Source organism: Bidens hawaiensis, unplaced genomic scaffold, assembly GCF_021521415.1.
Source record: "Bidens hawaiensis isolate Kalapana, Puna unplaced genomic scaffold, B.hawaiensis_p1.1 tig00003902_1, whole genome shotgun sequence".
In the NCBI taxonomy this organism is placed as follows: Eukaryota; Viridiplantae; Streptophyta; class Magnoliopsida; order Asterales; family Asteraceae; genus Bidens; species Bidens hawaiensis.
In genome coordinates, this window is record NW_027491226.1 from 188,675 (window position 1) to 212,050 (window position 23,376).

At 34.7% G+C, this 23,376-nt stretch overlaps 2 protein-coding genes across 2 annotated transcripts; both read right to left on the reverse strand.

Annotated features, from left to right (window-relative positions):
• Positions 1-13,012: 13,012 nt before the first annotated feature.
• On the reverse strand, positions 13,013-14,090 carry LOC143624633 (uncharacterized). The gene is made up of 2 exons (XM_077095212.1): positions 14,087-14,090; positions 13,013-13,773 (listed from the first exon to the last, which is right to left on the reverse strand). The coding sequence occupies exons 1-2, from the start codon at positions 14,088-14,090 to the stop codon at positions 13,013-13,015; spliced, it is 765 nt and encodes a 254-aa protein (XP_076951327.1).
• A 530-nt stretch (positions 14,091-14,620) lies between these two features.
• On the reverse strand, positions 14,621-19,554 carry LOC143624579 (RNA pseudouridine synthase 4, mitochondrial-like). The gene is made up of 10 exons (XM_077095180.1): positions 19,225-19,554; positions 18,105-18,173; positions 17,888-18,025; positions 17,739-17,786; positions 16,424-16,504; positions 16,250-16,363; positions 16,067-16,168; positions 15,860-15,971; positions 15,201-15,247; positions 14,621-15,087 (listed from the first exon to the last, which is right to left on the reverse strand). Exons 1-10 carry the CDS (start codon positions 19,552-19,554, stop codon positions 14,725-14,727), a joined length of 1,404 nt encoding a protein of 467 aa, XP_076951295.1. The 3' UTR covers positions 14,621-14,724.
• Between the last annotated feature and the right edge of the window lie 3,822 nt (positions 19,555-23,376).

A 23,376-nucleotide genomic window follows, 5' to 3' on the forward strand; every position in this document is an offset into this window, starting at 1 on the left:
TCTACATGTTTCCGATTCATAACTTACAACATATGATTTCAGTACAAGTGAAGTTTTAATTAGTATGTCTTTTTTTATTTCATGGTATAAGTTAGAAATATGTTTTAAATTGTTATTTATCTCTGTTTTTCTTTGTATGTTGGATTTTTTTAATTAAAACAATAATGTGATACCTTATACTTGGTTTAAAAAAGCGAACTCAAGGCGAGGTGTGGCGAGAAGCGACCCAAGGCGAGCACCTCAACGCTTTTGCCTACCCAAGGCGAAGCATATTCAAAAAGCAAACGCTTTTTGCGCTTTTGTGCGAAGCGAAAAAGCGAGGAGGCGAACGCTTTATGTATAAAAGGCGACCAGTTAGCCAATTTTCAACTTAACCTTTATAATTAGTCATTTCTAGACTTTTCACATTTGGCAATAAACTTTTGAAAGTTGAAACACTTTTGAGTAATGTTCTTTTGGAACCACTTCCGAGTAATTTGGTACTCGATAACTTATTTTTATGCTACTTTGATATTTTGGGTGAGTAATGTGGTACCAAAAAAAGTGTTCTTCACTACTTTTGGAATTTTAGGATATATATATGTTGATGTTGTAGACGTTTAATACATATTATAATGAGATTTGTGTATAATATGTGGCTTATAAATAATTAAATATTTTTTAAAATATGGTCGCCTTATGTTCAAAAGGCGTTCGCTTTTACGCTTTTCGCCTCGGTTGAGGACCTCTTCGCTTTTGTTCGCTCACGCTTTTTTAATCCAAGACCTTATATTAATAATGTTAGATTATCTGCCGTTTACAATTCATTAAAAAGTATAACACATACATATACATACATACATATATGAAGTTTTATATATTTTCACCCTTGTGTAACACGGGATCTAACCTAGTTATCATTTATATAATAATACATCAAAATAATTAAACTACACTTTATTATTATATTAGCTAGGTAATTGCTAATGCATCATATTACCCTTACTTGCTAATTAAATTCCCTTAGATGTATATAAATACATGAAGAAAATAATTAACATTATAACATAACTCTAAACTCACACATAACAATTTTCGTCTCTCTCTCCCTCTCCACATATTCGGTTTTCACAAGAACCCTAATCCTCATAATTAATATACATCCTAAAGGGGAACTCGGCCAAGCTGGCAATCATGTTGTCTGGGTCATTCTCATCAGCGTGGCTACTCTCTCTCTCTCCTGTAACAGGTTTGTTTTAGTTATAAGTTTATCATATTATTTATGTTTTTCATACTATCATGAAGAATTGATCAACAATATTTAATCTTTTAATTAATGAAGCTATATATATATATATATATATATAAAAAACTTTTTCTATTGTGAATGTATATTTATGGAGCTGAGAATCACTTAGAAATGTATATTATTATATATATTAATTTTGAATGTTTGTGAAAAACTCATAACATACTGTTCATTTTATTGGCACAACTTCCTTTGCATAGGTTACTACTTCTTACCACGTGGTCTTACATATGTCTCAATATTGCAGCTTCTTCATGTTTTCCTACCTATAGCCAGATATGTATAGATATAGTCAGGATTAAATCTGAAAGAAGAGAAAGAGAGGTTGGCGACCTCTCCTAGCCTCCGGCTGCCATGTTCATGTTTTCTTTCTATTGTTCATCTTCAAGTCTGGGTTTTCCCATACGCTAACTTATGCAGGTTAGGGTTTCGATTTTTTAACCCTTTGTACAAATCCATAACAAATTGAAGGTCTAATTTACGTTTCTTGCATTTTTTTAGTGTTTGTTTGGTGTTTTCCATGTGAATAGAAGTTGACCTTCGATAATAACGACAATAACTAATTATTTAAATTCATATAATAAAAAATATATCACAATATCCATAACAAAGATTATTCAAATAAATTGTTTATTTCTTCCACAACCTAAACTCAAACTAATGTCTTCTCAAACATCTAACTCTTCAACTAGTAACCCTGTAACATGTGTAAAAATAGAGTTTAATCAACATAAAGTTGAATGAGCGATACACAAGTTTAGATGTATTGTTATATTATAAAACAAACAATTCGTATGTGAATATAAAGTATTACAACATTGATGATATATGACAATTACCAAATAAAACAGATGTGGGCCCTTTCGTTCTAGCACAAAGCCAACTTACCGAGGTACGGTATGCATACTCGATGAGGATGAGGTGGCCCAAACGCCAAATAATTAAAATAAACACATGACCATTTAGCATGTCATCGATGAGCAATAATCCATAAACACATAATATCGAATTTTGGTTGATGAGGTATATATGTAATAAATAAACTTTGATATATATGTTACGCATGTTACCCCAAAAATAAAACATGAAAAAGAGGTGTGAATTACTCACATTTAGTATTTAGGCGAGAATAATAAAATAATGGTAAAACGAGGAAATTAATGCGGACTGATCCGACAAAAAAAGATCTGCAAATTTTAGATAGTAGACTAATGTCAAAACCGAGAATAACGCAACTGGAATCACAACAAACGGATAAATAGAACTCAAGTTATGAAATAAACAAATTTTAAGCAAGCTGATGCGGGTCAGGATCAAAACAGCGAATTTCAGATGTGGTTCTAGTCCGTCAAATGTAAAAAGTGAAAATAAACATAAATGTCTTCTTGATCAAAAGCTACTTTTGACCAAAAGATACGTTAATTGCAAAATTTCCAATTTTACCCTAACGTAAACCTTAAAACGAATTTGGTTAAATTGAACATGATAACCCATTGAATGAGGGCGTTTGACGCTATGATGAATTAGAACAACTTTGATGTACAAGCATACGGAATTCAGATTAGAACTAGGAGAAATCAAGAGGATGAAGAACTTTAAATTTTGGAAGTCAACTAACGAAAACACTTAAGCTAGGACTTGAATTCGTGAATGAGAGAGTGAATTAGTGATTTAGGAGTAGAGAATGAATTATAAGATACATTAGTTTATATAGGAAAGTGGATTTAGGCTTAGTGTTTATCAACAAATCACTAAACATTGTTTAAAACTAAAAATTAAACAAGATAAACACTCAAACTTAATAATTATCTTAGATTAGTTGATAAAATTCGTAACTTGATGATAGAATATGCTTAGGAATATTCTAGAACCAAAGATTTGAACATTATATGAGATTCGGTTGAAAATTAGGAGATAAACGAGTCAAAAATGAGCTTAAACAAGCTGGAACACGAACTAAACACAGAACTGCAGTTGCGCAGGTCCTTGGTCGTGTCATGTAAACAAATAAACGAAATTGACGAATGTCACAATATCCTTTATTTTTGAAAATTTCTTCCTGGAATTAAGGAAAGACTACGATAAAAGTCGGTTAAAATAAAATAGAAGAATACTTTTTTTTTCAAGTTCAATTTTTAAATTTAACATAACACAAATCTTCATGTGGCCCGATAAACATTCCAAAAGGAAATACAATAAGGGCACTTATATATAGGATGTACCAGCGGCGTATCCACCATGTCCTTACCATTTTTACATTTGTACAATTACCAAAACCCACCTTCGGTTCTAAGTTATGACACACAATCGTATATACTATGATTTCCATATGAGGACTTGGATAATTACGTTTTGAACCATAATTACCTTCATCGTCGGATGATCCATGTCACGCCCCAACCTAAGGCGGAAATGTCGGGGCGTGATACGATTGCTCACAGCTCGAATATACTATCATGATATACATGTGACAATATCTATTAATTATTTTATTTTAAATGTGCACACAATATTCAAATACAACAACAATACAATTCAATAAATGATTCTAGACATGATTTAGCTATCGTCTTCATTATAACCTATGGTCTTGACTAAATATCCATACTTCAATTTAAGCAACCTGCATATGCATAGAAAATGGAGTTTGTCAACAACACATGTTGAGTGAGATGATCACCAATTTTGACACAAACAATTGATAATATATATATATATATATGATAGATAATTTGATAAATGATAAGTGATAAATGCGCAAACCAATCATGTGATAGAAATCAATCAAATCATAACAAAGCATATATATAACCAAATCACAACCAAAGACTAACCCAAGACTTGCTAGTGTGTCAAGGAATCGTTGCCAAGCGAATCGGGCATTGATTACAATGACTAAAGTTTGTTGTTTTACCTTTGTCAAGCGAATCGGGATCCGGTTACTAAGTCGGGCGTATGATCATACTAATGAGAATCTCCAAATGTTGTCAAGTAAACAATTAAGCATGTAGCAATTAACAAATAGCATTCAATTGATATACACACAATGATTATGTTTGCGAGTTTGTGTATATATATAATCATAGAAAATATGAGTAAATATGCATATGTCCCCAAAACGTTTGAAAATAGTGTATAAAAAGGGGAATGATCAAACTCACCTGATCAATTAAGCCAAACGGGAACGAATACGACAAGAAAGCCAAAATCACGCTCCTCGAGAAATATCAACAAGAATCCTAATTAAATAATATAATATTATGAATAAATCAATAATGATGTAATACGCATAATGAATTTAGGATTTCGATATGGATTGAGTTAAAATTATGATTAGTATGTTATGGATTGAACAATTGATCTCTACGGATTTTTATTATCGTTTAATTATAAAATCATTGTTTATCGTATAATCGTACTTACAAATAATTAGTTTTGAATGAATATAAGTTGAGATCTATTATAATAATAATTGTTTAAATATATAATTATCGTAAAATTTATATCTTAAAATCTTTAACGAAACCCGATGGTAAAAATATAATTAACACATTTTAACATGTTAAATACGTTTATTATGATTTTGTTTAAAACCAATAATATATATATTATATACATATATTTATATATATATAATACATAAATATGAGTAAATTTATAAAGACGTTTTAACGACAAAAATATTAATATTGGTGTCGAGTTTTAATAAAATAATATTGGTTCATTATTAATAGTACATATATATATATACACATATATATACACGAAAACTTGTAACGATATCAAATGACAAGAAACGTTTAGCTTTACGATGTCGGATTAAATTAAATAATGTTTATTTAGCATTTAATATTAATTATTATATATTATAAACCATTTAAAACATATTAAAAAATCAAAATAAGAAAAAACCAAAAAATATGGCCGGCCAGATTCGAACCCGCGACCTCAGTAGGGTGTCAGTTGTTAATGCTTGTAAATAAATTCTTTTATACAGAATTAATAGAACCCAAATTCTGATCATAAACCCTAGATCATCAAATTGATTAATCCGTTAAGTTTTTGTTGAATTAACATTAGGGTTATTGTAAAGCATACAGAGGCGAATTTAAATATATGATTGATTACTTAGTTTGATGATTATCCACGGGTTAATTTGAATAAACAGGGCCGACGATAAACACGAATAGCAGAGCCTCACCAGACTTCGATAGCACAATTAAGCATAGGGGTTTGGTTCGCGCCAGTTCCTGGTATGTGCAAAGGAGATCAATTGAATTGTTATCAATCCTAGACTATATAATTAATCCTAGGTTAGGACGGTTTATACAATATCTCGATATATCTTTAGTTTGATCTGATTTCTTAATTAATTGGGTTAGTTAGGCCGCTTATGGTAGAAAAATCACAAACTTGATTCAATTCCGAGTTTAGAACGAAGATTGTGCCTCAAGCAAGATAACGGGTTCACGGGTATGGGTATACGGATGTGGACTTCAGGTATGGGTTAATGGGTTATAAAGATAATTGCAGTTTAGTCCCTGAAGCTTTGAGGTGAATACAATAAAGGATAAGAATTAGTTTTGGGCTATAAGTTGCATATTGTCCAAAGTTAAATACATTTTAAATAAATAAAATAAGTAAATATAATTCGTATAATACTTTTTCGATGAATGCGAATATTTTTCGATGATAAAATTTTCCGAATATAAAACGGGTCGAGTAACGGGTATGGGTTGTTTGTGGAAAACCCGAGTTGTTACAATCCACATAATTCATCTAATTGTGTGGGTTATAAAAACATAGGTTGTTAATAATATATATTTTTGAGGGAAAATAAGTTAGCCAATGAACTTTGATGAACTTAATAAATGAAAATCAAGAATATCGTTATAAATATACTAAACATCATCAAAAAGATATTAAGTGAACCTTCAAGTTTAAAATAAAGAAAGTCTTTGTTACAAAAATCAATAAACAATCTTTAAATGACGATAAACACGTGAAAATGTCTAAAGATTACAAATATCGTGATGATAAATTCTTTGGGTCATAAATGTAAATTTGAAATAGATTAGAAGAAAAATTGAGATGAATTGAGTTTGTATAGATGATATAACAAAATATTATACATACGGCTTCTATTAGTTAGCTATGATCATAAATATGTTAATAGCCCCTGGTTTTAATGAGCAATGAATGCTTAAGGTAACCGGTTATTGGCCGTTAGTTGAGAATAGTTGTATGAGATAGTTGAGAATAGTTGTATGAAATACGGATGATAGTAGATGAGTAATAATGATAGTAGTTAAATTAGGCTTGACATAAATAAACTTGAAATAAATAAATTAGAGATAGGCTTAACATAAAAATTTTAATACAATAACATAAATAATAAAGAGTCGTTATAATACTTAAACCGAAAAGAAAAATAAACAAAATAGAATATTGTTAGCAATGAGAGCCTTTGAGTATCTTGAATCCTTATTCGGTTGACTTGGAAGATCTGACCTTGAGCATCTTGGAGAATTTGATCTTTACGGATTTTGAGTAGTTGGGTTTGGTTGGGTTGGAATAGTTTGAATAGGCTGGGCTTGGATGGGTTGCATTAATGGAATTTTCTTGAAATGGGCTTGATGAACTTGGTCTTGCGGTGCTTGGGTTTGTAGGTTTAGATTTGATAGGTTTGACTTGGGTTAACTTGATTCGGATAGACTTGAGCTTGGTTCGCATATACAAGTCTAGGGCATGCATTGCAAAGATAAAACAGATCACCACAATGTAGCAAGATTGATATGCCGGGAATGGTCGGGGTAAAGGGTAGAGTACATAGCATAGCATGGGATTGAGCAAAAGGTTAAACATTGGTTGGGTCCATAGGTGGGTTGAGTTGGGCTTGCGAGAAATCACGACATGTGTAGGTGACATGACCATAATGACCACAAGTGGAACATTGACGACATGGAGAGGTAGTTGGATGATGATACTTGCACGTGCTACATAAAGGATGTGGTCTGGTGTAAGGCTTCTTGTTGGTTTGGGTTTGAGGGTAATGAGCTTCTGTAGGAGTTGAGTTGGTTACGGCATAGTTCCTACATTTAGAGGCTTGATAGTTTTTGGTATGGGTAGGATTGGATGATGATTCAGCTTTGACCTCCTTTAGAGGTTCGGTCTTAGCCGTCTCAATTGTTTTCTTGGTGGGTTTCTTTGAGTTTTTCCTCACCAAGCATCCGACTTTAACGCAGTTTTCGATAAGAGTAGCAATAAGAGTGATGGCATCATGAAGGTTTTGCGGATTGCTACTCAAGACGGAGTCTTGAATTTGCATGGGCAAACCGGAAATGCATTTGTCTATGGCACGGGAGAGAGGTGTAACCAAGTGTTGAACCAACAGACTAAGCTCATGGAAACGGTTATTGTAATTATCACTATCACCACTATCTTGCTTGAGCAACCAAATTTAGCTTCCAACCTTTGTATCTCGTATTTCGGGTAAAACTTCGTAAGCATGATTTCTTTGAGATCGTCCCACAACATAGCCATTGCGATTTCGGCTCCACAGAAGTACTTCTCATTGTTCCACCAAGTAAGGGATCTCAATTCAAAGACACTCGAAGCATAAATGGTTTTCTTGTCCTCGGGACATTGGCAATGGAGGAAAGCGCTCTTTATGCGTTCAAACCACTGAATGAGAACCGTAGTATCATTCTCTCCAACAAATTTGGGCGGATTAGCAGAGGTGAATTGCTTGTAGAAACAAGCAATCGGGTTTACGGTTGTGGTGGCAGCATTAATGGTTTGCATCTGGATCATGAGTACGGGGATCATGGTTTTCATATCCTTGGCAAAGTAGGATATCATCTTCTTCTTGGAATTTTTCTTATTTCTAGCAGTGCGAACGTATCGACCGAAAGACATTCTATGAGGACAAAATATGAAATCTTATGAGATGAGGAAATTCATGAGATTGTTATTAAATAATTAAATAAAAAAAATCAAGTTTGGTAACTATTTTGAGGTTGTGGTTATGATTGAGGTTGATATTAATCTAAAACATTCTTAAATAAGATATGATAAAAGTTTTTAAATTTATAATTTTATCTGATAATTGAAACATTCACGAACCACTATGGATTTCATCTTTCAATCCACCAGTAAAAGTAAAAATAATTGAAAATAAATGATTGATTTTTCATGAACCATCATGTTTATCCAATAAAACAATCGAAATTCAAAATAAAATCAAGATTTTGGTGTTAAGTTGTCCATGAACCACCATAGATCTCCAACAAAACAATCAAATATTTAGATGAGGGGGTTGAAATGAACAATTGAAGTATTTTCGGAATCACCCTATATTTCACTCATTTATTCAACAAATAATAAAGAGAAAACTGAGTTTAGCCACGTATCACTATGAATTCGGTTATAAATGAGAAATGTAGTTATCTTTATTCAAGATAACCACTAGACTACTTAAAGCATGGGAGTATGTAACGCATTTTCGCTTTGGCCTACAAGTTCAAATACTACGTTCGGATTTAAACCATCAGGAAAGGAATAGCATCTTTCCTTTAATTCTTGGAATCGCTTTGCCAATGTCCAAATCATAGTATTCTCCCCCTTCCAGTTACTAAGAAAACCCGTCACGCCTTCCCATACTTCAGGGAAGAATGGGAAAAAATTGAGGGAATTCTTAAGGAATTTCTCAAAAATAATAACTAGGATTTTGAAAAACAATTTTGAGAATGAGGCATAGCCTCGGAGTAGTGTGTGTGTGTGTGTGTGTGTGCACCAATTATATATTAATAAATAATTAATTGAACAAGCTACGAGCAATCAAATATAAACAATTTGCAATCACATAATCACGTATGGAGCCTTAAGAATGCTACTAGGTCTTTACGTCTAACAGCCTATCCTATAGCTTTGGCTCTGATACCAATCTGTCACACCCCAATCTACGACGGAATATGCCAGGGCGCAACTGATTGCACAGTAACTCACATGACAATATTAATAATAATGACAATAACTAATTAAATAAATTCATATAATCAAAATGCATCACAATATCCATAACAAAAATTATTCAAATAAATTATTTATTTCTTCAACAGCCTAAACTCAAACTAATGTCTTCTTAAACATCCAACTCTTCAACTAGTAAACCTGTAACATGTGTAAAAATAGAGTTTGATCAACATAAAGTTGAGTGAGCAATACACAAGTTTAGATGTATTATTATATTGTAAAACAAGCATTTGTATGTGAATATAAAGTATTACAACATTGATGATATATAACAATTACCAAATAAAACAGATGTGGGCCCTTTCGTTCTAGCACAAAGCCAACTTACCGAGGTACGGTATGCATACTCGATGAGGATGAGGTGGCCCAAACGCCAAACAATAAAAATAAACACATGACCATATAGCATGTCATCGATGAGCAATAAATCCATAAACACATAATATCGAATTTTAGTTGATGAGGTATATATGTAATAAATAAACTTTGATATATATATGGTATGCATGTAACCCCAAAAATAAGACATGAAAAAGGGGTGTGAATTACTCACATTTAATATTAAGGTGAGATAATGATAAAATAATGATAAACAAGGAAATTAGCGTGCTGACTGATCCGAAAAAAAAGGACCTGCAAATTTGAGATAGTAGACTAGAGTCAAAACCGAGAATAACGCAAATGGAATCACAGCAAACGGATAAATAGAACTCAAGTTACGAAATAAACAAGTTTTAAGCGAGCTGATGCGGGTCAGAATCCAAACAGCGAATCTGAGATGGGGTTCTGGTTCATCAGATGTAAAAAGTGAAAATAAACATAAAAGTCTTCTGGATCGAAAGAAAATTTTGACCAGAAAATACGTTAATTGCAAAATCCCCAATTTTACCCTAACATAAACCTTAAAACGAATTTGATTAAATTGAACATGATTACCCCTCAATCCTTTAAAGTTGAATGAGGACGTTTGACGCTATGATGAATTAGAAAAACTTTGATGTACAAGCTTACCCGGAATTCAGATTAGAACTAGAAGAAATCGAGAAGATGAAGAACTTTAAAATTTGAAAGTCAACTAACGAAGAACACTTGAGCTAAGACCTGAATTCGTGAATGAGAGAGTCAATTGATGATTTAGGAGCAAAGAATGAATTATAAGATACATTAGTTTATATAGGAAAGCGGATTTAGGCTTAGTGTTTATTAACAAATCACTAAACTTTGTTTAAAACTAAAAATTAAACAAGATAAACACTTAAACTTGATAATTATCTTATATTAGTTGATAAATCATAAATTTATGATATAATATGCGTAGGAATATTCTAGAACCAAAGATTTGAACATTAGATGAGATTATGTTGAAAATTATGAGATAAACAAGTCAAAAACGAGCTTAAACGAGCTGAAACACGAACTAAGCGCAAAGCTACAGCCGTATAGGTCCTTGGCCGCGTCGCGTAAACAAATAATTAAAATTGACGAATGTCACAAGTGTTTCGTTAATATTTAGGATTTAGAGGATATGAAGACGAGGCTGAAGGAGATTGAAGATCAGGCAGGGGAGCTTAGTGAAATGCAGGTAAAAATTGGGGAGGAGGCAGGCTCAGTCTAAGGTATCATCATTTTTTTATGGAAACAATGTGTGTATTTAACTATGACAGGTTGGGATGATTTTATTGGCTAGGGTTTAGGTGTTTTAAAGTGTTGTTAGTGTATGCGTAGTGTTGGGCGGCATTCCGGTCAACAAAGGGCGACAAAGGCATGGAACACCCCCCTCCCCCGGGGGGATAAGAGGGACGACAGGGGGAGCGACGGGTTTTTGTCGCCTTGGTTATTTTGTGGTTTAGTATTGGCAAGATTCGGATGGCATAGTCACAAGCAGTGCAACTACTGATTTGTAGCCAAAGTTCTCTCACGTACTCACTATTCATTTGAATTATTCCAAGTAAGGTTTACTGTTTTGTTTATGGATTATATATATTTTAATTTACGTTTTTAAAATTATAGTTGTTGAAAGAACTACTAATGCTATATTATTCCTTTGTAGTTTATTATAACGACTATGAAGATCGGTTTAAGTAAGGGACAACGATCAATCAGATTCATATTGTGGCGTCACAAGGTTCGAACAATTTGCTTCTCTCTTAGTCGGCAATGATGGTGACCAACTACATGGCAGTGCAACTTTGGTTGCTGCCGTGTCGCCACTAAGCTGAGCTTTGTTGGCAATGGCAATGATGAATTGTGTATATGAGCCTATTCTTTTTGCAATGAATATGATTATATCGCCAGTTGTAATGGAACTTTTCCGGTTTCTTTCTCTTTTTCTTGAAGGTGTTAAGCCAGCCGTGATGGTGGCTTGCTACTTGACAACTTTGGTTGCAGCCGTGATGGCAATGAGCCGTGCTTCATTATCAATAGCAATGACGAATTGGGTGTTTAAGCATATTTGTTTTGTAATGATTTTGATGGTATATAGATTTGAGTCAATGGGTTTTATTTTCTCTTTTTATGTTATTCTTTTTGTCAATATGGTTTCTTTTTCACTGTTTTACCTCCCGCTGCAAAAGGTCAAGATTTCTAGACACAAACCCACGCAACGAGCTGGTTATAAAACCTAGTTTAAGTTGAAATTAGAATGTGTTTGACAAAGGTTGGTTCAAGTATGGATGGGATGATGATTGAATAAAAGAACAAAGAGACAACACCATTAAATGCATGGTCAAGTGTGCAACACAATGTTTTAAAAACCGGTTTTTTACTCGTATCGGATTAGACTAAAAAGTGGTACAACCGGTTGAACCGGGTTATACCGGAAGGTTCAACTGGTTGAACATTTTACCTTATAATTTCCTATAAATACAACTTTAACTCCAAAAATAACTCAAAAGTAAATGATTTCATAATAAAAGATAAATCCAAAAATTAATCCATATTAAAAAAATAATACAAAAGCACTCAATTTTAAAAAACAGTCACAAAGTTTACACGTTTAAATATTAATTGTTAGGTTAAAAGTAATTTTGATAAAATATGGGCCGTAAATATCAAAAATTTCTTGGACATAAAACCGGTTTGCCAGTAAAAACCGGTATTTTAGAAAAAACTGCCGGTACGATGTCCTAGCAAACCGGCCAAAAATACCGGACTTAAAATACCGGCCTGCTGTGCAAAATCCGGTTTAATCGGCCGGTTTGAACTGGTTTTTAAAACACTGGTGCAACATACATGCTCCATCCTAGTTAGAAAAATTACAACTTTTCTCCAACCCATAGTTTTATTTTAAGTGCTCCATCCTAGTCTGAAAATTGACAGAATTACAAATTTTGTCCTTTAAAAAAAGCCAAATTACGGTTCGTGTCCTTTTTTTAGTTTCCTTGCAGGCGGTGTACTTTAAACTTTTTTTTTCTACACGTTATGTCCTTTACGCTAACTGGGTTAGAAAAACTCAGTTAAATGCCCTCACGTGAGGCGCATGTGAGGGCATTTTTGTCTTTTCGTCTACCCTGCAACTTCTTCTTCCTCTTTAATCTTCATTTTTGCAGAGATCTGTCAATTACATTTCTAGATATTTCCCCCCTCACTTGATTGGACTTAATTAACAAACCAAATTTATAAAATTATAATACTAAGCACAAATCAATCTATCCTTCTATACAATCTCTCTTGAATCTTTTTCCATCAAACCTACCAAATTGCATTCACCACAATCAAACCCTCACTCATTCCCAGTCCCAAATGTTGAGATGGCTGCTGCTGAGGGTGTTGGTTCATTATCATAGACCCGAGTTGTAGTGGATTACTCCTCGAATTCTGCTGAAATTCCAAATTTGCCCCTGGAAGATTAATTCTCGGGAGAAAATGTAGTGGCGCTTGTATCGTGTTTCCACCATCGGCTGCCGGAAACGGCCACATCGGCTGAGACTCCGGTGTCGTGTGGTGGTTACTACTGGTGGAAACTGGTAGCATCCATAACGTGTTGCCACCTCCGGCTCCGGCGGTGGCGGCGGCAGGAGCGACCGCCCACATGGCGGCTGTCGGCATCATATTGTGCCGGAGAATATTATTGCCGGAGGAAGGACCGGCTTCTTGCTGGGTTTTTAACTGTTTGTTTGACGGTGAGGATGACGATGCTCCGACGGTTGTTTCGGTTTGATTACTTTCGTCTTTGAATAAATCTTCTCGGTACCGTTTTCTCATGTAATCGGTTGAATCACCGCCGCCAGTGGAAATTGCGTCGGCGATCTGGTCGGCGGTGAGAATATTATTATTAGGGTTTTGATGTGGGTGTTGGTCGTGGTGCTGCTGGTGATGATGAAACCCCAACATTTGTGAAAACCCTTCTTCAAACGGGTGGTGTGCAAGCGCCAGCGCGCCGTGAAACTGATAAGCCGCAGACTTCGACGCCTGAGCCGACAGCGAGGAGCCGCTGCTACGCAACAAAATCACTTAAAGGTTTAAACAGAGAGAGAGAGGGGGGGGGGGAGAAAGAGAGAGATCTCTGCAAAAATGAAGAAGAAAGAGGAAGAAGAAGTTGCAGGGTAGACGAAAAGACAAAAATGCCCTCACATGCGCCTCACGTGAGGGCATTTAACTGAGTTTTTCTAACCCAGTTAGCGTAAAGGACATAACGTGTAGAAAAAAAAGTTTAAAGTACACCGCCTGCAAGGAAACTAAAAAAAGGACACGAACCGTAATTTGGCTTTTTTTAAAGGACAAAATTTGTAATCCTGTCCTGAAAATTTACAACTTTTCTCCAACCCATAGTTTTATTTTTCACGTTTTGAAAGACTAATTTTAAACATGCAAGAAAATATGTTTATTTACCATGTTGAGCATTTCATTCGGGATAGGTTGAATGGTAACACCCTATTCTTACAAAATGTAATTTTTATATAATATATAGAAGAATTGAGGAAATTCAAATTTATGATTACTTAAAATGTTTTAGAAACATTGCATATTTAAAACATAACGCTAATGCATCTTTGTAAACTTGTAATAAAGCAATAGGGAACTTGATCCTAATAAATCAAAAGTCTGAATTCTTTTTATTAAAACTCAATTCTCATCACAAAATTTTGACAAGAATTCATTATTGCCAAAACTGTAATATTCAGTAACAATACAATAGAAGATAAATAAACCATCTATCCTTAATCTTGAGAGCATTTACACTACACTCATGTTTTAGATTCAACAAAACAAGTTGGGCTTGTGGGCTATGTTCCTTTAAACCTCAGCTCAACCCAAACCTTTCTCTGAAAACCGAATTTCAGAGAGTCTACTGGACGCGGTTCAACTAGCGGACATTCTTGGAACAGCTGGAGTAAGAAGTCCCCAAGTTAATTCTATACTTCATAATCAGATGGAATATGTATTTGCATAAATATTGCAAATTATGAGCACAGAATATCCCAACTTCTTTGCATGTGAGCTGGCAATGGAGCATCAAATTTCAAACTTTTGATGTCTCTAAAATCATAATCCCAAGACGAAACACGAGCCTGCTTTATAGCAGATGACACATCGGGCAAAACCATTTTCTTACAATGCAAATGAAGATTAGGCTCTTTAGCGATGATACTCCCGCTCTCTAAGTTAAGACCGAATGGAAGTGAAGTCTTGTTACCGGCTTCAACTTTATCATCAAAGTCGGTTGATAATAGGTGGGCCCGGTTCCATTTTTTGTGTGCTTGCCACCCGTATTTGTAGTCTCCAACTATCGGTGTTCCCAATACCTCGGCACAATGAACGCGGAGCTTTTGCATAGAGAGTATTAGTATTATTAGTACGTACAAGATAAAAGCAAGTCAAAAGTTAAAGTCAAACAGCTAGATTTGACCCGAGAAATTGAGTGAATATTGATGAATACCTGGTGTTTTCTACCAGTGAGTGGAGAAAGCTCTAACCATGTGAGACCTGCAATAATTTAACATAATTCATAAAGTATAAAGTATAAATAATAAGTTTGGCTCACTAAAAGCTAGAAATGCGCCGAGCTGAAACAAGTTCGATCAGGGCACGTTTATATACCGAGCTCGTGCCCCAGCTTCACATATGGAGCTTGACTAGGCTCGCAAACCTAAACGGGTAATTAATATAATATATTAAATATATGATTATATAAATATATAGTACGGATTAGGATCGTTTAAAAATTTCCAAATAATTTATAAACTTTAAGAACTCTTAAGATCTATTTATTTATTTTATATATTAAATACAATTTACGGGTAGTCTTAGCATTTTTATATGTAACTTTATGATTACACACATGTAAATTGGTTATTACACATGTAAACTTGGGATTACATATATGTAATCATAAAATTAATAAGATAAATGACAAACTACCTCAAATAATATTAAACATATACAAGAAAGTATGTATGTATATGTGTGTGTGTGTGTCTATATACAAAATCAGTTACAATTGTATATAAATATAATAATTTAATAATTAACAAACAAAAAGTGAGCTGAGCCTGACTCGTTTACACCCCCTAGAAGAGTCAAGAACAAAGTACAAACCATGAATAGAAGAATCTAGAACTCGGTATTCTGTTATGGCATGTTGGGATGCTGTTGTTGAAACATTCTCAACAACTGTAATCCGTTCTGATCGCCTGTCATCCATTACCACCTTTACAAGAAAAATAAGTATTACACAAAAAATAAGGAAAATAAAAATAAAGAAATATTATTGTTACCTGTTTTTGTTAATTTATTAATACTAACCTTTCCCAAAGGAACTGAAATTAGACCTTGTGGACGCCTGGGTGACCCGATTACAAGTGCCCAATACTTTCTTTGCAAAAATCTTTTTTCACTCTTTAAATCCTATTATTTTAAATAGAAAAAGAACTCAATTAACAATAAAAAATAAATTATATTCAAAATATGAAAACTCTTACTCACAACAATATTGGAAGCACCGACAGTTTTCTCACGAAAAACCGAATGCAAAACAGTAGCACTGAGTTGCGTTCTACCCAAGACAAGAATACCGCTGCTATCCCTATCAAGCCTGTGCACCTAAAGTCAACATGGTCAAAGTGACATAAAGATGAGGGGTAAACTGGGGAAAGAACTTACCAGCCTTGGTGGTTCGGATAATTCATGTTTCAAATAAGTTGCGGCTAATTCATCTAAACTTCTCTTTATTCCAATACCACCCTGAAATATAATACTAAAATCAACATTTGTAAAAGAATAGAACGACTACAAACGGAGCATGTCTATGTTCATTCGTTTAACTTTAACCGAGCAGATGATCGGGCATGAACAATTAAATGAATGGGGTATTCTTGTTAGTGTTCGTTCGTTGAGAAAACGAAAATGTCCGTGTTTGGTTATGTTCATTCATTAACAGTATAAACAAACAGTTCATGTACGTAAATGAATGAATACAAGTGAGCTAAAGGTAGTTAAAGCAATGTGAAAACAATGGGCTGAAAAAGTTATTAAAACTACACTAAGTTGTAGTGGGCCAAGAAATTTTAAATGAATATACTAGTGGACGTAAACTAGTGAACTTGAACAAACGTAAACAAACAAACATGAACGAACATATACAAACGTTAGCAAACATAAACAAATTTAAACAAATGAACATGCATGAACATATATAAACGAACATTCATGAATATAAATGAACAAATCAGTCAATTAGACACGTGTTCATTTATTTAACCATAGTAATCAAAAGCACAGCGCCTCTGCGCCTAGGAGTATTTTTAAGCGAAGCGCCCCTTAACCGACTCCTTTGAGTCTTGACTACAGGCCTTTTTTTAGGAAATTAGTCGTTAGTTGCTAATTTATTTTATTTGATTTGTTTTTGATATATCACTTAACCCAATTAAACAACTTGCCTAAAATCAATCGGATTACCATAGTAACTCCAATATTACAATGATCAATACTCGGGTTATGCAATATCACAAAGAAAGAAGCCAAGAATACAGTTAACAGAGTTCACGTAGCAGAATGGTCAACACTCAATAGATTAGTAACAGAAATGATCGATTCTCATGTTTTTTAATATTAATTACTTGAAGATGCATGCTTTTTATTAACGATTATGTGGTTGCCTTGCTTTAATCATGATGCAAATTCGTGTGTAAACTATAAAATATTGACAATCTTTCAGTTGGTGCTATTTTAATTTTTATATAATATACTAAAAAGTTTGTTTATTGTTTGTGTTATCTAAAATCTTTAATGATATATGTTGATTGGTTAGATATTTAGATGCATGCTGTTTGTAGAGATTGGATTAATAAACCAGAAACTTGAAACAGGGTTTAGTTTCTAACTAAATGAACAAAAGCTTTTGTACCTGTTCATTCGTTTGAACATAAAAGAACTTGCTGTATATAAAGAAGAAATAATCAAAATGTGAATAGCTAACCTGAACAGGCATTCCCGTAGGTTTATTGATGACAATAATTGCTGAGTCCTAAAGAGTAAAAAACAAAAGAACACAAATTACAATCACCTATCAAGTTAATATAAATGAAATAAGAAAAAAAAAAAAAGGAAAATTGATTTAAAGAAAACCTTGTACAACTCGAGATCATGAAGAAACTTTAATTCTTCTTCGGTGCAAAGGCACTCAGTTTTCTCGGTTGGAAATGTTTGTACTGTGATTGGAAGATAAACTGTATCACCATATCTCATTGAATCTTTTGCAGACACCTGACAAAAGATTATTGCAAATGACTAACCAGTAACCAGTTGATATACAATTAATTATATATAAATTTTATTTAATTACCCTTTTAACTTGGCTTTCTGAAGCATGAACATCAACAGAGTTAGAACTTTCATAAGGTTTGCGACGAACCTGCAATAAACCATCTAACGTTGCATTAAATGATTATTTAAATTCAACACGTCGTAGACGAAACCACCCACGTAGGTCCTTAAAGCAGCCCACATGCTTCTAGTGGATGCTTTAAAGGCACTCTTCATTGTTCAAAGTTAAAAAACATCGAGCACCGTTTTCAATTCATATAATTATATATATATCAAACTCACTGCTATTGTAATTTTGAATGTCAGGTGTCAGCGTAACTACATATCTATAGTTACTATATTATGATGCACCAAGCAAGGCCATCTTAATTTTAAGAGACAACTTTTAATGCTTATTGTGCAATAGCTAACGCAATGAGTAAATAGTTTAAGGAGGCAAAATAGTACTTTATTCACAATTATCCACATATTTTTTGGTTATTCAAATACTGATGAATCGCAATGCAACATCACGAGGAAACGCAGCGTGTCAACTGCAGTTATGCGCTTTCTTCACCGAATCACGCATTATGCGCAAAATTTTAAAATAAGGTTGTAAAGCACAAATATAACTCTGTAACTACTTGGACGAACATGCGACATGCGTTAGTAAACGAATGATCCCAAATTTCATACAGTTATGGGTCTCGCTGTAGTTGTACTAAAAGTAATGATATCCTAAAAATGGGTTAAATTTCATGCATTTATGGCGATGAAACCCAACACCATTGACCCCATCTCACTTCTGAAACCGTGAGTTTGAGATCGTTGTACTAATACCTAATTCACCTTTAAATTGTGCATTATACCGATCTTTAAGAAAACTGAGTTGTACATTGTTTTGAATTTGATCATAACACATCGCAAAGTAAGATAAAACAGCACATGTATAAACACTACACGAAAACTAAGTACGAATGGGTTTCGGGCCAACACGAGTTCGAGCTCCCTGTCCCGACTCAAAACTAGCCCAAACCCGAATCCAGTTCTTACCCAAAACCGTAGCCGACCCGTAACCTGTTCCGACCCGAATCACATTATGAATTTTTCAAAAAAAACATTCCATTTCCAATTCCAATTCCTTTATCGGAATGTAATACCTGTCGCAATCGAAAGAGCTTTTGCACGAGGGACCTCGGGAGCTGCGGGCAACACCGCATCACCCATTTGATAGCCGTTTCATCTCCGTTAACCGTTGGCTGCCGTTTTCCGGCAATATGTTTCCCCAGCGAAGCGCCATTAACAGTGGCATTGAACGGCGGCAAGGTTAGCCACTTGCCTTGCGTTTTATCTTTCTTCTTCTTGTCTTCAGGTTTAATGAATGCTGTTTCGGTGTGAAGGTAGTGGTGTGGTGAGGTTAATGTTCTGGCGCCGCCGTATGCCGACGGTGGTTTGAGAAGGAGTCGCCGGAGTTGAGAGAGAACCGCCATCTTTGTTTTCATTTCATTTGGGGGTTTAGGGTTTTGGCTTAAACAGCAGAGATAGATGGATTTTAATAACTGATTTCCCATTTATTGAAATTAGACAGAATTACAAATTTTGTCCTTTAAAATAAAACGAATTACGGTTCGTGTCCTTTTCTAAGTTTCCTTGCAGGCGGTGTACTTTAAACTTTTTTTTCCTACAAGTTATGTCCTTTACGCTAACTGGGTTAGAAAAACTCTGTTAAATCCCATCACGTGAGAAGCATGTGAGGGTAGTTTTGTCTTTTTGCCTACCCTGCAACAACAACTTCTTCTTCTTCTTCTGTACCTTCACTAACACCATCACCTGCTATCACCCTTCCTCAACCATCACCCAACCTTAACCACCTGCCACCATCGAATCTAGCACCACCATCCCTAACCGTTCGCCACCGTCGCATCAAGCACCACCTCTCCGCCAAGTTAAGCTTATTGGGGTTTTCACGGCCACCAGAACACCGCCGCTACCAACCACCGTCACCTAGGGTTTCCAAACAGAAACCCGGCAACAGTTGGGCAACAACCTCGCTCACCCTTTTCCGGTCATTTCCTAACAACGCCACGACACCGAACCCCATCTTCAACACACCATCACCCTCCACTGAACATATAATAAAATAAAACCAGTCTGGAGAGGAGAAAAACAAAAAGAAAAACCGAAAATGGCAATCGCAATCGTCTCTCTCTGCTATAGTGCACGCCCAGTCCCAGCTCATTTTAGCAAACTAGGGTTTCACCTTCATCATAATCCAATTCGTCGACCATCAATTAGTCACTCTACTTCAATTCTCAGGTGGTTCTTTACTCTTACTATCATACTCATCGATGTTGTAATTTGTGTATGCTATGATTTTAGGGCTTAGTTTAGGTAGGATTTGGGGGTATTCAATTATTTGGAAAATTGAACTGTAATATGGTTGCAACTACAATTTAAGCTTCAGTTTCAGACCTCAAAGTTGTTTAGGGAATTTGCTTTTTTGATGTATTGTTGATTAGGGTTCTTCATTGCAAGGGATTTTGTATTTTTGACCTTTTAATTGTTAATGATTTCACTCGCGTAGGAGCTCGATTTGATTATATTGGTCCTCAGTTCTCGTATGTCTGGTTATTATTTACAAATGCAATTCATATTGGATCTTTGTTAACAGGATTTTTTTTGCCTTCAACAACCTCGCTCACCCTTTTACAGAAACAGAAGAAGAAGAAGAAGAAGAAGTTGTTGCAAGGTAGGCAAAAAGACAAAACTACCCTCACATGCTTCTCACGTGATGGGATTTAACAGAGTTTTTCTAACCCAGTTAGCGTAAAGGACATAACTTGTAGGAAAAAAAAGTTTAAAGTACACCGCCTGCAAGGAAACTTAGAAAAGGACACGAACCGTAATTCGTCTTATTTTAAAGGACAAAATTTGTAATTCTGTCTTGAAATTATATATTTCTCCAAAATACAAGTTTTTAATGTAAAATACTCTTTAAAGATGAAATATGTAATTTCAAAGTTTAGGAAGGAGAAATATTTAAATGCCCTTAATAAATTTTTAGAGTAAGGGGCTGTTTGGGAATCCTTATTTTACCTCCTTATAACTTATAACTTATGATAAGTTAAAAAAAAGTGTTTGGATTTCCTTATTATGTGAGAGAAAATGCTGATAAGTTACACTTTTATAACTTATGACTTCTTCTTATAAGTTATAAGGAGGTGAAAATAAGGAATCCCAAACAGCCCCTGAGTTTAAGCGTCATTTTAGTGTAAATATAGTTTGTCCAATCATACAACTTTAGTACCAATTTTGAATTTATTGCATACAAATAGCTACCTCACTTTTTTCAAACTTACCATTTTAGTGTTTTTTTCTAACTTCGTCTAACTTTGTCCATTAAGTGAGGGATAATTTGGTAACTTCATTATTTTATTTAGTTTTTCCTTTTCTTTTAAATTGCCTTTCCTCTTTACATTCCTTTAAAAAATTAAAACCCTAAATTCTCTTTTGATCATCTTACTTTTTTTTTCTAACCCCTGTACTCAAATCTTGTATGCCACACTTTTAACTTTTTATTTTTAAAACATGAAAAGAATAGGAAAAAAAACATGAAAAGAATAGAAAAAAACATGTCATCTCAAACCCCTCGTCACCACCATGAACCACCGGCCACCTCCATCCTCGTCACCACCATGGACCGTCGGCCACCTCCACCATAGTCTCCGGCGAGATGGAGGATTACAATCATCTTTCTCTTTGTTTGGCACCACCACCACCACCAATATAGTTATAGGTTTTCCGAGGAGAAAACGACCCCAAGAGTTGTCGATTCCGACACCTTATCCAGTTTCTAGAATTAGATTAGAGTTTTTAATGACCATGCGGTGGTTGTCGGCTAGATCTGGTGGAGAGAGAGAGTGTGTGATCGTGGGTAGACCGGAGATGGTGGACACCGGCGATGGTGGAGGTCAAAGATGGTTGTTACCGGTGATGGTGATGACCTACGGTGGTTAGTAGTAGTTGATGGTGGCATGACATCATAGCTTGAGCTTCAATGTTGGTTTAAGCTTCAATCTGGATTAAAGGGGATTAGGGTTTTGAAAGAATTAAAAGGGGAAGATTTTTAAAAGAAAAGGAAAATATAAATAAAATAACGAAATTGCCATATTACCCCTAACTTATTAGACAAAGTTAGACAGGGTTAGAAAAAAGTATGAAAATGGCAAGTTTTAGAAAAGTGAAGTAGTTGTTTGCAATAAATTCAAAATCGGTACTAAAGTTGGGTAATTGGACAAACCACAGGTACTAAAATGACACTTAACTCTAAATTTTATTACAAAAAAATTTGTGTATTTTATTTATTGACATAAAATTTGTCGCTAAAGCTGGCTCTGAATTCATTGAATAATATTGTGCTATGCATTGCTGACTGGACACTCGCTGAAGCTACTGCTGAAGTCGCTTGAGCCTGTTGTGGTCTAGGTAAACGGTGGCTTTAGCGAATTTTCAGATTTTTTATTTTTCTTAATATAACATAATAATATAAGTAAAAAAACTAATTTATATAATAAAAAAAACATTAAACATCCTAGTAACATAAAAAATACAAATTAAAAAAAATAAACATCCAAAAAATATAAAAAAAATTACAAATTTAAGAATAAAAATACTAATTTATTCCCGATCTCCGCCGCCTCCTGCTCTTCGCCTTCGTTCTTCATCTGCTTTGATTTCCTCAAGAACATGCGCTTCTTCTTGTTCGAATACCGCTCGGAGCATGGGTCGAGGTTGCTAAAGTCCTTGGTAAGAAAGTCTAACTTTCTAAATCTATCTTTTGAAAGTTCCACGCCGGTCGCCACCTCGATACTAGTCGATATTTTGTGTACATCTTCGACAAATTTCGAATCAATCTCGGTACTTGTGGTTGATCTTTTTCCCTAGTCCCTTCCGGGTGGTCGACGTAGGACTTGCGGTTGATCTTCTTGCCCGGACACATTTAGGTCGATCCCTAAATGAGCATCCGAACTAATAGATGAGACATATGCACCGGACAAAGTAGTTTTCGTACGCTTTGACATTGAGCCACAATCAATGTCCCGTGCAATCAACTCGACCCATTTGGAGCACGACTTGAGTATTTGCCACAAGTCGTCATCGTCCCACGTTTTTACCGTTCTGTACTTGATGAACACTTCGGTTTTCCATTCATTGCATTTGAATTTGTAGACTAGAAGATCATCGCTCCCGCTCGGTCGCATTCGACGACTCCTTATGTTATGCAAATTTGTAAAAAGTGTCACACCTCAACC